This window comes from Charadrius vociferus, unplaced genomic scaffold (assembly GCF_000708025.1).
Source record: "Charadrius vociferus isolate BGI_N301 unplaced genomic scaffold, ASM70802v2 scaffold337, whole genome shotgun sequence".
Classification (NCBI taxonomy): Eukaryota; Metazoa; Chordata; class Aves; order Charadriiformes; family Charadriidae; genus Charadrius; species Charadrius vociferus.
In genome coordinates this window covers 843,451-858,357 of record NW_009649049.1, presented here as the reverse complement: position 1 = coordinate 858,357, position 14,907 = coordinate 843,451, and the positions used below count along the sequence as shown (strand labels likewise).

General features: G+C 40.3%; 1 protein-coding gene across 1 annotated transcript; it reads right to left on the bottom strand.

Annotated features, from left to right (window-relative positions):
• Window positions 1-693: 693 nt before the first annotated feature.
• LOC104289075 (photoreceptor outer segment membrane glycoprotein 2) lies at window positions 694-12,957 on the bottom strand. Its single transcript, XM_009887971.1, has 4 exons — window positions 12,761-12,957; window positions 6,938-7,606; window positions 2,432-2,678; window positions 694-960 (listed from the first exon to the last, which is right to left on the bottom strand). Exons 2-4 carry the CDS (start codon window positions 7,516-7,518, stop codon window positions 694-696), a joined length of 1,095 nt encoding a protein of 364 aa, XP_009886273.1. The 5' UTR covers window positions 7,519-7,606; window positions 12,761-12,957.
• Between the last annotated feature and the right edge of the window lie 1,950 nt (window positions 12,958-14,907).

Genomic DNA, 14,907 nt, shown 5'->3' with positions numbered 1-14,907 from the left:
CTTTCAGGGAGGTATGGCAGCTGGCTTTCTCTGAACTATGGAGGGTGGGAAAATGAAGACATACTGTGAAATACATTATATTAACTTTCATTGCCTTCAACTCAACTTCACCTAGCTACTACGTTCTGTTAGAAGGGCTGGAATATGTGTATAGTTGGGTTAAAATTTCCCCTATCCTAGCTTGGACTTACAGAGTTTTCATTTCACAGTTTTTGTCTTTTTTTTTTTTTTTTTTAAAAAAAAGAATCTTTTTATCTGGTGTGATAATTTCTTCTGTGATTTTCCTGCTGCTGGGATTTCTGTGGATATAATGACAGTAATGACAAACTTTGGTATGTAGTAGACCAATCTGTATGTTAGTAGATGTAGACCCACCTTATCTGGAACATTTGCTTGTGCATGATGATCATTCTGATGTATTCAGACCATGACAGAAGTATGTAAGAAAGGGAGAGAAAGTGGGGAAAATTCCAAAAATTTGTTTTGTGCAGTGTTGAAAATAAGGGATTTCACAAGAAGAGTAAAAATACACCCAGCCAAAGAAATATCAGCATTTTTGGAGCTGTCACCAGTCTGTGGTTTGTTCAATTGTCCTATTAGTTTTCCCACCTTTTTTTTTTTTCCCCCCACCAGTGAAAAATCTGGTGACTGTGTCAAAGCTACACTTGTGATGTCATTTCTTTGAAGACTTGCCTAGCTAGCTGCTGGGAGAGATTTTGTTGGAACATTGGTTTTGCCACAGTTTGTGTTTTGAACATCAATGTTGGGGTCATTCATGCCTGAGACAGTGGAGATCTGATTGGCTTTGCCAAGATTCTTAATGATGTTGATGTTGTATTTGGCAGTTTCCACGAGGCTGTTTTCAAGTAACCAACCATCTGATTCACCCTCCAAATCTCCTAACAGAAGGACATTCTTCATTGCTGTTTGCAGATACCGGACACCAATAAGTACAGAGAGCTGTAAGAAACAGTTAATGGTTAAACAGGGAGTTTAAATTATAGCCTCAGGCTTACCCCTAAGTCAGCTTTCTGACTTGTGTATTTACAGACCTACTAATTAATATTGAATAAAGCAGACAAATTCTTTATCTCAGCAATATAGCTAAATGCTTTCCCAATTAATTATATTTTTTTAGAAAGAAAAATACCAGGGAGAGATTGATTGATATTCTCTCCATTATTCAGGTAGCATTCCCATTTGCATGTTATTAGCACGTAAATACCTAGAATTACTTGAGAACACTGCAGCCTCAGAGACTACAACTAATTGATGTAGGATGGATGATCAATTAATGGAACCATCAATCACTGGGAAAAAAAATTAAATTGTAGTCTGGTAATTTCTGTGGATTTTTTTTTTTTTTTCCACTGACCTTGATTAAATTGGTATTTCCTCCAAGGAGTTTAATCTTCTATATGTAAGCCATATGTGTCCTACATGTCAATGCATTAAAAATAAGGAGGGCATATAGTAGAGGGTCAAGTATGTTTAGGAGAAAGCCCCACTATCATGGTTGTGTTGGAATCGAGATCAGCGTGACCAGCTTGCCAACATTTGAGGGAGCACAGAGAGCCAGCTCTCAGCTTTTTCATGTGCTGCCAAAGGCCTCTTGTTTCTGGCACCACCGCCCCATCTAGCACTGCTTGAGGACAGTTGCGAACTATTTTAATTGTAGTGCTAATATTTATGCAATACAGCAATAATCAGAAAACTAAAACTTTATTAAAAAGGGAAGAAAAACATAGTTTAGCTGATGCTATTGGGGGAGTCCTTTACCTGCGGATGACAACATCCAGGCAACTTTCTTTACAGATGCCAGCAGAAAGACTACATCTTTGCAGGCGTTTATGGTTGCCTGTGAGATGCTTACTTTGATGGCATAATAAGCAGTCTAATCTACATCTAAAAAGGTAAGCCATGTTTGCAAGTACTGTCTACACGGTGAAGCTATGTAATGTTAAAAGGAGCCTTTGAGATATTAATACTTTATGCTCAATTTTTACTATAAATAAAATCAATGTATTCAGCCAAAGGCCTGCTAACATTCTGGATATTCTTTAAAACTGACTTAAAACATTCCTCAGACCTTCTCACCTAATTTCCTTGCAGTTGTATCACTGCATGTATCATCCTGTATCTGACCCCCTAAACGCTTCAGGGAAGGGAATATGCAAGAGTCTATGGAGAAAGTTCTGTAAATACACAGAATTTCTAAGAGTTCTCATCTTCAACGAGATTTGCTTTTGCTCTGGGGGCTTTGAGAATGTTATCTGTACTAAAGGAAGTCCTGCAACATTCTTGAAGTGCTCGTGGATTTTATATATTAGATACTGAGGCACTTCTCACATGTTACACCGTAGTTGTTGCCCATCCTAGAGAGCGGGAAGTCCCTCATCAATCTGACCCAGACGGTTTTTATAAGACTTACCTCAAACAACCAAATAAGCAACGCCGCAATACCGATGGATCTCATAATAGCCGTGTAGTAATCCAGCAGGGCCTCTCTGCACCCCTTCACCCAGATATTGAGCTCCTCTGTCAGAAAATCGTAGTTGTAGTGAGCGCTGTTGTTTGTCAGCTGGTACTGGATACAGGGCCGTGGGGAGCTGGGGTTGCAGCAGCTGAAGGGTACTCCATCCACCAAGAACTTTCCATCAACGTTGCTCTTTAGACGGCTGCAACAGGACAGAAAGTTTGGGCGTTACAAATCGGGTATCGGCAGCAGGCGGCGTCTGTGATTTTTTGTGAAAGGACACAATGCGAGTCTGCGGCGACATAGGCCTCTCCAAAGCAACAAAAGGAAAATGGGAATATATGTCCAACTGGAAATGTTGCTTACTGCAGGAAAACTAAATTTTTCATTTGTGGTATTTCTTAAGTGTGGTATAAGCACAGTATCTCATGTGGTTCTCAGCACTGTGCATGCAAGACGTGGATTCAGTGTTCACGGAGATACTGCCTTTTTAGGTATCTGCGCTGAAAATACTACAGACAATTTCTGAACTTGTTTATCTTGGTGGAACTCTAATGGATGTTATGGCCCCAGAAATCCTGTGTTTCACTACCTCTGGGACGATTTTCAACACAAGCATTCCTTAAGAGGGAATCTGATACAAGAATGACTTTGCATGCCACAGGAACCACTGGAAATTGTCCGCTGGCATTTCATCATTGTACCCATGTGCAATGGCTGGTTCAGCACATATTTTTTGAGACTAATTCACAAGGGAGCTTCTACTTCTTATAACTATACTTTTTGTAACTTTTGAAACTGTTCGTATTTATTGCTAAAAATTATTCCTTTCCCTCCCCTGTAAGATCAGGACAAAAACAAGTGGGAAAAGAAAGATAAAGAAATAGGAGGGAGAAAAAACAGTTAAATGGAACAGTTAAATGAATCCTTGACATCCATTTTCCTTCTATTACCTGCTGTTCAGCTTACGTGTCCTTGTGAGGACTTCTGTTTCCAAGCAGGCTCTTCAGAGAAATGGATTTTCCAGAAATTGGAGAGTATGTAAGACATTTAGAGATGCTCTCAAGCTTTGGGGAAGTGTCCTCTAAGCACGTATCTATTTTCATGCACACTGCAAAAGGCTTATTTCCTGAGACGGCCCCACAGGTGAGAACCATGGCCTGTTTTAATGAAGCCTGTGCCCTCCAGCCTTTGTTAGGGAGCCAGAATACATGAAAGACAACTTTCTCTTAGATATACAGCTTTCACCATTTGCTAATAGTAGAAGTTTTAATTTGTTCGAAAACTTACCCTCATTTATTAACATTTACAAATCGTATTTTCCCGTTCCACTACAGATGATCTAAATTAAAGGGAAGGAAATCATCACAAGAAGATCATCAGGTGAACAGAAGAAGCAGAAACTCTACGGTCCAGTGTTCTTCCGGCATTCCGGGACTAAATGTGTCCTTGAAAAGAAACATAAGCTGCTAGGAAGCTCAGTGTTTGTGGCTGTGCTGGGATGACAGAGTAATTGCCTTCATTTTATTGCTGTGGCCTGCTAAATACAACCTTCTTGCTGTTTTTTTTCGGGGGTGGGGATGGTGTGTGCTGTTTAACATTCTGTCAAAAACATCTTCCTCAAAGATCTTTCCAAGTAAGTTGAGAAGCTCATCTGCCATTTCCCACCTAGGAGCGGGTTGGGCATGAATCTCTCTCCATTTTAAAGTCTAGCTCTTCACTTCGTGGCCATTGTATTCCTGGTGACAGCAACAGAACAAAACCAATGCAAAAGAACCCAGACAACCCACTGAAACCAGAGTTAAGTGTGCAAGCAGCGTCACGGGCACAGGCAAAACCACTCACTGGGAGGGAAAGAAGGAAGGGAGCCAGATAAGTACAAAATGGAAGGCTCAAATGCGGGAGGAGAGAAAAAACCTCACAGAGGGAGGAGAGGAAGGTCAGCGCATTGTGAAGGGGACGCTTTTACCTGAGCCAGCAAGATGCCCTGTATATTTCAGTGACATGACCCAAATAGCATCTGAAATGGTTAGAATACAGTTTCTTAAACTAGGTCTTAAGCTTTTCTTTCGATCCCAAGCATCAATTTAATACCTTTTTTCTTCCTGCCACATGTTCTAAAGAGGAACCTTCTTTCTACTGCCAACAACAGCAGTTTCCAGACTTGGGTTATGTCCCCCTGCCATCATGTTGGCAAATTAAAGAATGATGTATCTTGGTACTGTTAGAAGGGGAGGCCCTGGTAACAGCACCGAGGGAGTGAGACATTCACTGCTATTTGTTGTTGCAAAGTTGTTGTAGTATTATAAAGCAAAACTTGCTTTTGAGTCTGTAAAAAGATGATTTTTACCCAACCAAAGCAATGATAGGATTGTACTGCTGTAACCTGCCTCATCCTCCTACCGTGCCCATTGAATCTCTACATTTCTTGTCACGTTGTGGGGTTGGCAACGGAGAGACAGAAGAGAGGGGAGGCAAGGGGATTATGAAGGAAGTTGAAAAGTTCAGTTTTGCAAAGGTTATGTGTGAGTTGACCGTATGTCAGTTCTCAACTGCTTTGCCTCTTACTCTACCGAGTACTAATTGACATACAGTACAAGATGAAACCAAGAAAAGTATTGGTTCCTTCTCTATCCTTTCTGAACATTACCAGCTGGACTTTGCTTCCAATGATTTCATATCAAATCTTTCACTACCAGATATTCAGAAATCGTAGTATGATTTGGTTATACAGTACCAACTTGGATTCTAGCAATCAAGATGGAATTATTCAACTTATATACAGTAAAGGAAATTCTGCAGTGTAATTACTTCCCTCACACACATTTCAACGGCGTCTTCTGCCTACATGCGGCAAAAGTTAACTGGCAGTGTATTTTCAAAATAATGGCAGAGCACAGGTGACCCTGCAGAAGAAGATGGAGTTTAGCTAAGACACGGGGTAAAACATTACTGTGTTTGCATGTCTCACAGAAATAAAAAGCAGTATATTTTACTTTTGTCCTCACACTAAGTGCCTACTCTTCAGTTCCTGTGGACCATCTTTGTCATCGTGTCACTTTTCAGTGTAGAACCAGGATTTAAAAGACCTCTTGGGTCAGTCTGCTGTGTGTCACTGTTCCTTTCCAACTTCTCTCTCGAGAACCCTTGTTCTAAATCTTGCTTGATTTCCACAGCCAACTGCCCTTACGCATGTTGGCACCCTCTTGTCTGTATTCTCCTAGGTCCTGTCCTCTGCGATATTTGCAGCTCTGTATATATGCTTTGCTATAATGGCAGTTTCAAGTTGCAAATTCTGTGAAAATAAGATCTTTGGCTTCCCTTCACCCGGCTTTATTGTCACTGTTTTTTGAGTTCAACAAAACAGAACACTTGACAAATGCCAGTCAAGCTTTTTGTGTTTGTCTTTTCCAGGTATATATAGCTACTTTGCTCTCATTACTGAAGACTTTTTTCCAGCTTTAGAAGAATTATCACATATTGGATTGTCTGCTTTTATTTTTTTTTTTATTGTTACCTTTTCTATTGTCTGTAAGAATTACCAGGTTCTTCTTTTTGAGCGTATAGCTTCACAATTGCTGCATCATGTGAAGCACCACCACCACCACCAAAATATTCAAGGGTTTTTCTCCTTTTTTATGCAGTGTACATGGTGTTGGCAGTTTCTCACATGTGAACATAAAGATTTGAACCTGGATTTGCAAAGTCTGATATCTTGAAGGAAAAAGATCTTTCAGTGTTCAGGATTGACTGCGCAATGTATTGATAGTACAATCCTTTTTTCTTTTCATCATCGGCTCGCTATAATTGAAATTTTGGAGTAGCTAATTCACACATTAAGAAAGGAATGATACATCTTTGCTTAGAATCCTGAAAAAGTTAGCAAAAGGCAGCTTTGACAGTGCATGTAGTTAGCATATTTTGTGAGCAACATGGTCTTTCTACAGTTTTTTATTGAGCAAAAGGTCCAGCAGAAATTAGTATCTACCTGGCCTTGTGAGGAGTACGCTAGAACCCCAGAATGATTAAGGAGAAGGATGCTTTTTGGCTTAAGTACTTCAGTATTTTTGTTTTCAGAGGGAGAATAGGGTCTAGACAAAGTGTTATTCCCACTATTATCCACTAAAGGTTACTACACTATTTAAACTACGACGGTATTTGTGAACACGCCTATCACCAAAGAAATGTTATCTCTTCTTGAGTTAGACCCGTTACCAGAGTTATTTAGAATGATCTTGGAGAGGAGCCTTCTAGCCACAAGATGCTGTTTTAATAAGGAGGAAAAACACTGCTAGAATTTTTGGCTGATGGCAGAAAACAAGCAGTATTGCCATATTCTCTTTAATGTCAATGCATCTCAAGATCTTTTGACGTGAGTGTTACTTACTCTCTGTTCAATACAAATTCTTCTTGAATGAGGCTTTTTCCTAGAATTTTTTATTATGACTAGTAAATACTTACTCCAGAACTTCCTTGGAAGCCATATTCAGATAACGAGCAGATACCCACTGAATTTCAAACCAGTCTCTAAAGCCGTTGTTCCCACAGCATTGGAATCCAATTTGTAACATATCCACCGTTTTCTTTAAGAAACATCGTCCAGGTATGTCCGTGTCCTTATAGAACTTAATAGCATCCCTCAATCCCAGATAGAGAGACTCTTCCAGCTCGTTCCTCATGGTATAGCACATGAGAGCACCCACCAGGATGCAGAAAGTAAAACAGAAGGTACATACGATGTACGGGAGCATAACTAGTTTCCACCGAGAGAACTTGTTGGCATCTGAGCAGTCATAGCAGATTTTGCCACCCAGAAAGTTGATGATGCATGCTATGACCCCTACAGAGATCAGCATGTTGGGGACAGAGTTGATGTCCCCTTTTGCCATCACTTCGTTGCGCTTCTTGATCTCTATTTTCAGAAAGAGGCCAAGGCTGAAGAGAATGATGCCGCTCACAACAGAAACCCAGTTGAGAATCCACAGAATCTGAGCCAATTTGTCCCTTTTAGTTTTGGTGAATTTTACTTTGAGGACAGCCATAGTCAGATCAGCGCTAGGAAAAGAAGCGTAGGTCAAGGAAAGCTCGTAAGCTGATTAGGAGCATGTATCCAAGGCATGCAGCAGAAATCTGAAGAAGACAGAGAGAGAGAGATTACTGTCTGTTTGACTGGGTATTTATAGAGACTACAGAAAACTTCCTGTACAGCCTCACACACTCTGAGTTCTGCCAAGGGCATGCCCCAGTAAAATTTATTGCAAAAATTTCATACAATGTGAATATCATCTCCAGGCTGTTCAGCCTGGAGAAGAGAAGGCTCCGGGGAGATCTTATTGCGGCCTTCCAGTACCTAAAGGGGACCTACAGGAAAGCTGGGGAGGGACTTTTTACTAGGGCATGTAGGGATAGGATGAGGGGCAATGGCTTTAAAGTGGAAGAGGGCAGGTTTAGATTAAACATTAGGAAGAAATTTTTCACTTTGAGGGTGGTAAGACACTGGAACAGATTGCCCAGAGAGGTTGTTGAGGCCCCATCCCTGGAGGTGCTTAAGGCCAGGCTGGACGTGGCCTTGAGCAACCTGGTCTAGTGGGAGGTGTCCCTGCCCATGGCAGGGGAGTTGGAACTCGATGATCTTCGAGGTCCCTTCCAACCTAAACCATTCTATGATTCTATGAATCACTTAAACTCCAAAATCCTAAGGACTGACTAGAGCAACCAAAACCAGGTGAACAGTGGAACCAATGAGCTCTGGATTCCTATGGATTTTTGTCAAGAGCAGTTTTCTGTGCAGATTTTTTGATGTCTAGAAGTGAGCTGATCTGCTGTCTTTCCCTCCAGAAGACTCTCTGTGCCTTTCCCTTCTACTTGTTGCCTGTATTGCATGTATTTTCTTGATGATTCTAGGAATTTATAATTCTTACTGTGTCATGGTCAGATTTGCATTCAAAAGTTGAACAAGGAGGACAAACAAGCAGATACATACAGCATAATCACATAGCCTTTTTTCCATATGGAAAAAACCATGAGAATAGTACCAGCAACACAGTATCCTATGGGTATTTTTAGTCATTTCATCGATTATGTACAGTAAAATGTGATTTTGCTAGCAAAAAGCAGTTTTATTCCTACACTTATACTAAGATAAGATCAGTCTGGCAACAACTGCAGGGGGAACTGACTGGTTATCCACAGACACAAAATGTTCAACAAATAGTTAAACTATCAATGACCGTGTTGGTTTTCTAGAAAATTTTATCGAAATTTTATTAACTTCTAAGTGCTATGATCTGAATATATTACTGGTGAACAAACCATCCTCCACTGTGTTTTTCCCCTTGATCTGGCATAAAAGCACTGCCATTTTTCTGTGAAGTAACATATCACTCTACAAAAAAAACCCCACATCTTCACACCTCAAGAAACAAATCAGCAGTTTAAGATGCTCTGGAAGTAACATATCACTCTACAAAAAAAAAAAAAGAACATCTTCACACCTCAAGAAACAATTCAGCAGTTTAAGATGCTCTATTTCTTTCTCAACCTGATTACCCTTCCTTTCTTCCTGAAAGTTCTTATTAAAAAACAGGTTTTGGAATAGTGTGATGTATTAAATGAGGCCTATTTAATCCTTAGAGAATCACTGTTATGGTCTTAACCTCTGCTCCTGCAGCTAAAGTTGCTTGTTCTTTCCCTTTGTCCTGAGAACTGTGATAATCACACTTTATCCCAATCCTCCTCTCACCTGTAGACTGGTTTTCTTTCCCAGTCCCCCACATTCCAGTCAGAATCCTAAACTTCATGCCTGGTTGTGCTTTCTGCAATAACCTTGACTTGTTCACTGCCCATGGGAACTGCTTCTGTTCTCCCATCTGAAGAAGACTCTGCAGCCCAAGGGAACCATTTGAAAAACTATAGGAAACTGCTCGTGTTTTTTTGTTATTTATATCTTGTACATTTTATTAGCTTGTTTTTGGTACATCTACTCTTATGTTATTAACAGTCCTTTAATAACTTTCCCATGTGATCTACAGACTCTTTTGTTTTTCTCTCCAAAAATCACAATCATGGGCATAAAATATATTCAGAGAGACTCCTCCTGCCCCGACTCAAATCTGATATTTCAGAGTTTTACAGCTGAAGGAGTACTTCTGTGTTTCAAGGTCTGTCTTCTTTTCCCCAGCTATTAGTGGATCTAAGAAAAGACAGCATCTTCCCCCGCACTTTTGACCTTGCTTCTCTGCAACACTACTAATAACTTCTCCTTTGCACCTCTCCAGTTATACCACAATCACAGGCAGAAAGCAGCTAATACCATCCAAGATCTAAAACCTGTTAAAGCTGGAGACAATGTGTTTTTGGTGTACGTGATGTGGATGTAGAACTATGCTGCAGTACCTCAGGATCATCAAATCATGAACTTTTACCCTTCTTCAGTACTTCCAATGCTTTGTGATTGCCTTTCCTCAACACATGCAAGATACACGGAGTTCTTTCTTTTCTCCCCAGAAAACCTGCTCTCAGCTTGGTCTTGTACTAATTCAGTAATTTTCATTAGGGTGATTTTATAGTATACAACTATGTGTTTATGTGATTATACAGTCACCTAATTCCACTAATACAATGGCATTTATAAACAGTAAAACATAATCCTGTAAATTTGGGGAAATGAAGAAGTATAAGCAGCATCATTTTTGTTTAACATTTTTAAGCTAGTGGACTCTACTACTTAACTTCATCCAAATAAAACTGGTATCAGCTAAACCAGCATGAAAACCACCTGCAGACAAGCTGTACAGGAGCAAGGCTACACCTACTCACGAAAGGATCCACAACTGCAATGAAGCTTAATATCGGGTAAGCAGATCACTGTAGAGTACAGTTTAAAAAGGTAATGGTACCCCAGCATCCTCATCTGTATATGTCGGAAAGAATAATTTCTATTTGTACAGGCGAGGAGTAGGTTGTTCCATTCATATTAGGATATGGTTAGATATCTTCATGCATTTGAATATGAAAACATTTTAATGCTTGTGAGATCTAATTCATTCATATTGCATTTATTTTCTCCTGCTTTTACAGAGAAAACTAATTCCCCACAAAACTATTCATCTCTGTATATCTTTTATACAATACACAGAACGGTGTGCAAAATGCACAGTATTTTTTCTTCCTGGTCTTATTTCCAAAGGTGTTGAGGCCAGCAGCTCTCTGACTTTAAAAACAGGGTCCTAATTTTAATGATTGTTAAGGCTGATTATCAGTTACAGTTGAGTATTCATTGTGATCATATTGTGACAATCACATCGACTACCATGATGAAATACCGATTATTGATAGACACCTCTGTACAAACCAGTCCAGGAAACAGTCATTTATAAAATGACAGCACTTTCTTCACACCATTCTTCTACCGTGTCTTTCAGACCTCATTTTAAAAGATCATGTTCTGCTGGCACAGAATTAAGCCTCCATACGAATTCAGCTGACAGCCTGTCTGCTAAGCCCGCAGACAGTATCTTTGATTGCTTCACCAGTTAAGCAGTTCATGACTTGAACATAAATAGCTGTAGATGGCTGCTGCAAATAGGTTTATTTGCTCCTGATACTCAGGTCTCAGAGCTCACAAAAGAGAGAATCGGTTGTGAAATTTCCTAGCTGCTGATACGTAGTTCACATTCAATGACCAGCGTATAGAAATGCATCACTCACTGTTCATGCATGACATCATACAGGTATCACTCATACACGTCTGTACTTGCAAATGCCTCTAAATTGTTGGGCACACATATAGTTATGGTGTCACTGAGAACACCCGACTTGCCAAATATCTTTTGCTTTAACATTTGAACAAAAGTTGTAACCAGTTCTACCTTTACTTAAAATTCATCTACTCAAGAGGCACTGTTGATTTTGGAAGATGTAAATTTGCGACTTTCTGTCATATTCTGGCCATAAAGAAATGTGAAGCTGAATTCCATAAGCAGGGATACATTCAATCCCCTGTAGCTATTCTGATATAGATCCCTCCCCCATTTTCAGATGCCTAAAGTTAAAAAAAATAAAAATTTATGTGCCAGAGCAATTCTCCTTGTAAGTCCTTCCCTCCAGGAATTCTCATACAGTATTTGCAGCTTCCTCGGTGCAATTTTAGTATTTTGTGAATATTGTGGAATATTCACATTCGTCTAACAGAGGTACCCACGCCACAGTCCTCCAGCAGTATTAGATCTGCTGTTTCATATGAGCCACACTGCCAGAGGAAAGGGGGGAATGATAGGTTGTTGTAATGCAGTGACTCGTTGACTGACCCTGGCTGCCACCGGTATACCTTGGATTGCACAAAGGAACTTTGGGACAACTGCGCTTCTTGTGAAACTGAGTGCATCGAGTCTGGGACAGAAGAGCAACTTACCTACTCTGTTCCTGTGTTCCCAGCTTCTACATGGATATTTCTCTTGAGATTGTTTTTTCCTATGCTAAGAGTTTACTGAATGTATTTTAGATAATGAGAAGAGTCTCTTCCCATCATAAAGAATTTTGTAAATACACCATAAAATTATTCTTTCCCGAACTGTTCAGTGAAGTATTGAATACATCTTATTAGCATAAGATGTATTGCAACACGCATGCTGCTGCGTAGTAGCATTTTTTGAGCACCATGAAGGAAGTTCTTCCAGCTGAAAGAACTGAAGTGCAGTTATGAGCTAAAAGTGTCGTTGTCTTGCTTTGCAACATGTATCTGTTCTTCTCCAAGTTATATCTGGCAGTGGGCTACTGAAAAACCACAAACGCTCCTAGTAGTTCAGTGAAACTAACACCTCTATCAAAGTTCTTAGAAACACACCTCATCATTGCACTGGAGCCACTCCAGAGTTATGAAGCATATACGCACAGACATTTTTTCCCCAGCTATGGGACAGCAAGCTGGGGAAAAGGGAGAAATATCTCTTTCAACAGAAGAAGCCAAATAAATGTGGAAATCTCTCCCATATTATCGATACTGTTCTCAAGCTTTCCTTGTCTAACTCACTTCAAGCACAGCTTCCATCAGCGTACTGTAGTTTTTTGCTTCCAAGACACCACCTGCCTGTTCCTTCCCTACCAAATTCCCCTAACAACAGAGAACAAGACATAGCACAGCTATTTATTTGTTTATAACATTGACTCATCAGATGCATATTGTCCAAAGAAATTTGGCTTGCAATTTTGTCGTAAACAAACCACATCTTATCTTACCTAAATACACATTCCTACCTGTGACTTACTGTAAAAGAACCCACTAACCTGCTTCAGAGGACTGAACAGGATCTCGAAACTGGTAACTTGCTGAGTACAGGGGAGAAAATACCTGGATCGGGCATCCTGATGAAGAGTGATTTCCTGATGTCTGTGTAGCTCTTCTGTCTGACTGTGAGTCAATGGAGATGGAGAAAAAGACTTCAAGTCTCCTACCCGTGCTAATCTCTCTTTCATCTCTAATCGTAGCTAAGAGATTTATTTCAAGGTTCTTATGCCACCAGGTTAAATCCTGCAAAACAGGCCAATTAACTGAGTGTGAACTCAGATCTCACTGACAAAATGGATTCATACTTACTACTTCTACCTTTTTACCCTCCAGAGGCTCTGGCTAGTAAGCAACAGAGACTTTTTTCAGTACCTGCTAATATCTTCATTAGTTCTTAATTTGTTCTGAACAATAAATACGGGTCTAAGAGAGAGAAGAATGAGAATAATGAAATTTTGTGCATCTGTCGGAAGGGAAAATCTATCTTAGGCAGTCATTATTTGCATTCGCTCTTATGTGCCTTACCTATCATTCCATATTTTGTCTCTTTGGATGGAATTGGCTGTCCTCTGTGTATTGACTGTGACTGTGTCCAAGGAAGGAATTCAAGTAACCAAGAGCAATTGGATCATCCTGTATGACTCACAGTAGATTCTGGTTTGGGAAGCTTTCCAGGTTCAAGAACAATCTAGTGGAAACCTCTGTCCTAGACTCTTAAAAGCTTTATCCCAAGCCAGAAGCAAAAGCATCTTGTCCTCTGGCATTTTTGAGCCCAGCAGGTAGCAATTTGTGGGATGGACATGGCTGGGCTGAACTGGCAAGAGCAGTGGCAACCAGCTGAGTCTGCAGCAATGCTCGGCCGAGTTAGTGGTGATGTTAGTATCAGAATCGAATCACTAAGCAGGACCAGGTTTGGTCTATAGGGCCCATAATACATCAGCCCAGCAGAGAGAATTGAGTAAGCACACATGACTGACTGCCAGGAGCCCTGCCCCAGGGATTGAAATGCATATGAATATTCTCAGAAGTGTACACTGTCCTCTCTCAGCTAATGGTGAGCAATGAACCGATACCACGATATTACTGTGAGTCTAACTCTGTATTCTCAGAATACGCCTGCTCACCTCGTTTACGGTCTCATGCTTTCATAAAGATAGACACCCCTCTGCACGCATCAGTATTATCACACTCATTACCAGGGAAAGGTGAAAGATTAGTTATCAGTGCAACTCAGTCTATCAAAGTCTTGAGTAAAGCAGACACTGCAATATATAACTACAATATTCTGATAAGAAAAAACAACTAAGACTTGTTCATTTGCCAGAAGTTATTTCATACATCCCGGCATGGAAGAGAGAGGCTCATAATTGCCAGTGTCACTCTGTGCCTCCACAGGATGAAAAATCCCAAGGACATGTCCCAAAGGGATAAAGTCATACAATGAAATTTTCTCCCTTTTCAGTTTTTCTGATACAATCAAACTCATAACGTATGTTTATGCTGAAAGCTCCATCCAACAATGCATTGTCTAGGACCATACAGTAAACTCATACAGAGCAGCTTCCTTGGTGTGTGGGGGGTCCCTGGAGCCATACGGGCTCAATGTGCCTTTTGCTGGCAACTTCACTTCAGAAAAATATATAAAAAAATTATATTTACTGTACCTTCACCTTTTAAAAGAAAATATCTGAAGGAGGGCTTCCAGCTTTCTATCTTGCCTATGTGCAGATGTACAGCACATCCAGGAAGCTTCAGATCAAAAGCATATATGATACATCTGGGACGCGGTGGACCTACCGCATATGGACCACACAAATGCTTGCATATGATCAAATATACCCCAACTGCATTGAAATAATCCTATACACATGGATCGTTTACATGCTTTGGACTTGGTGTACTTGAGCAGACCACAAGGAATACGTTAGATCTGCTCAAATGTGTACATTGGTGTACAGATCATTTCTACAGAGCATATACAACAGGTACAATATACCTTGTGAACAGCACAAGTACACAAAGATACACATTTGCCTGCGATTTTTGAGCTATTGCTCTGGCTGGGATGTGATATATTAGAAATCCTGCACAAATGTCTGAAGTCCTTTTCTGTGCCCATATTCACGTCTGAACCCCTCCCTACATC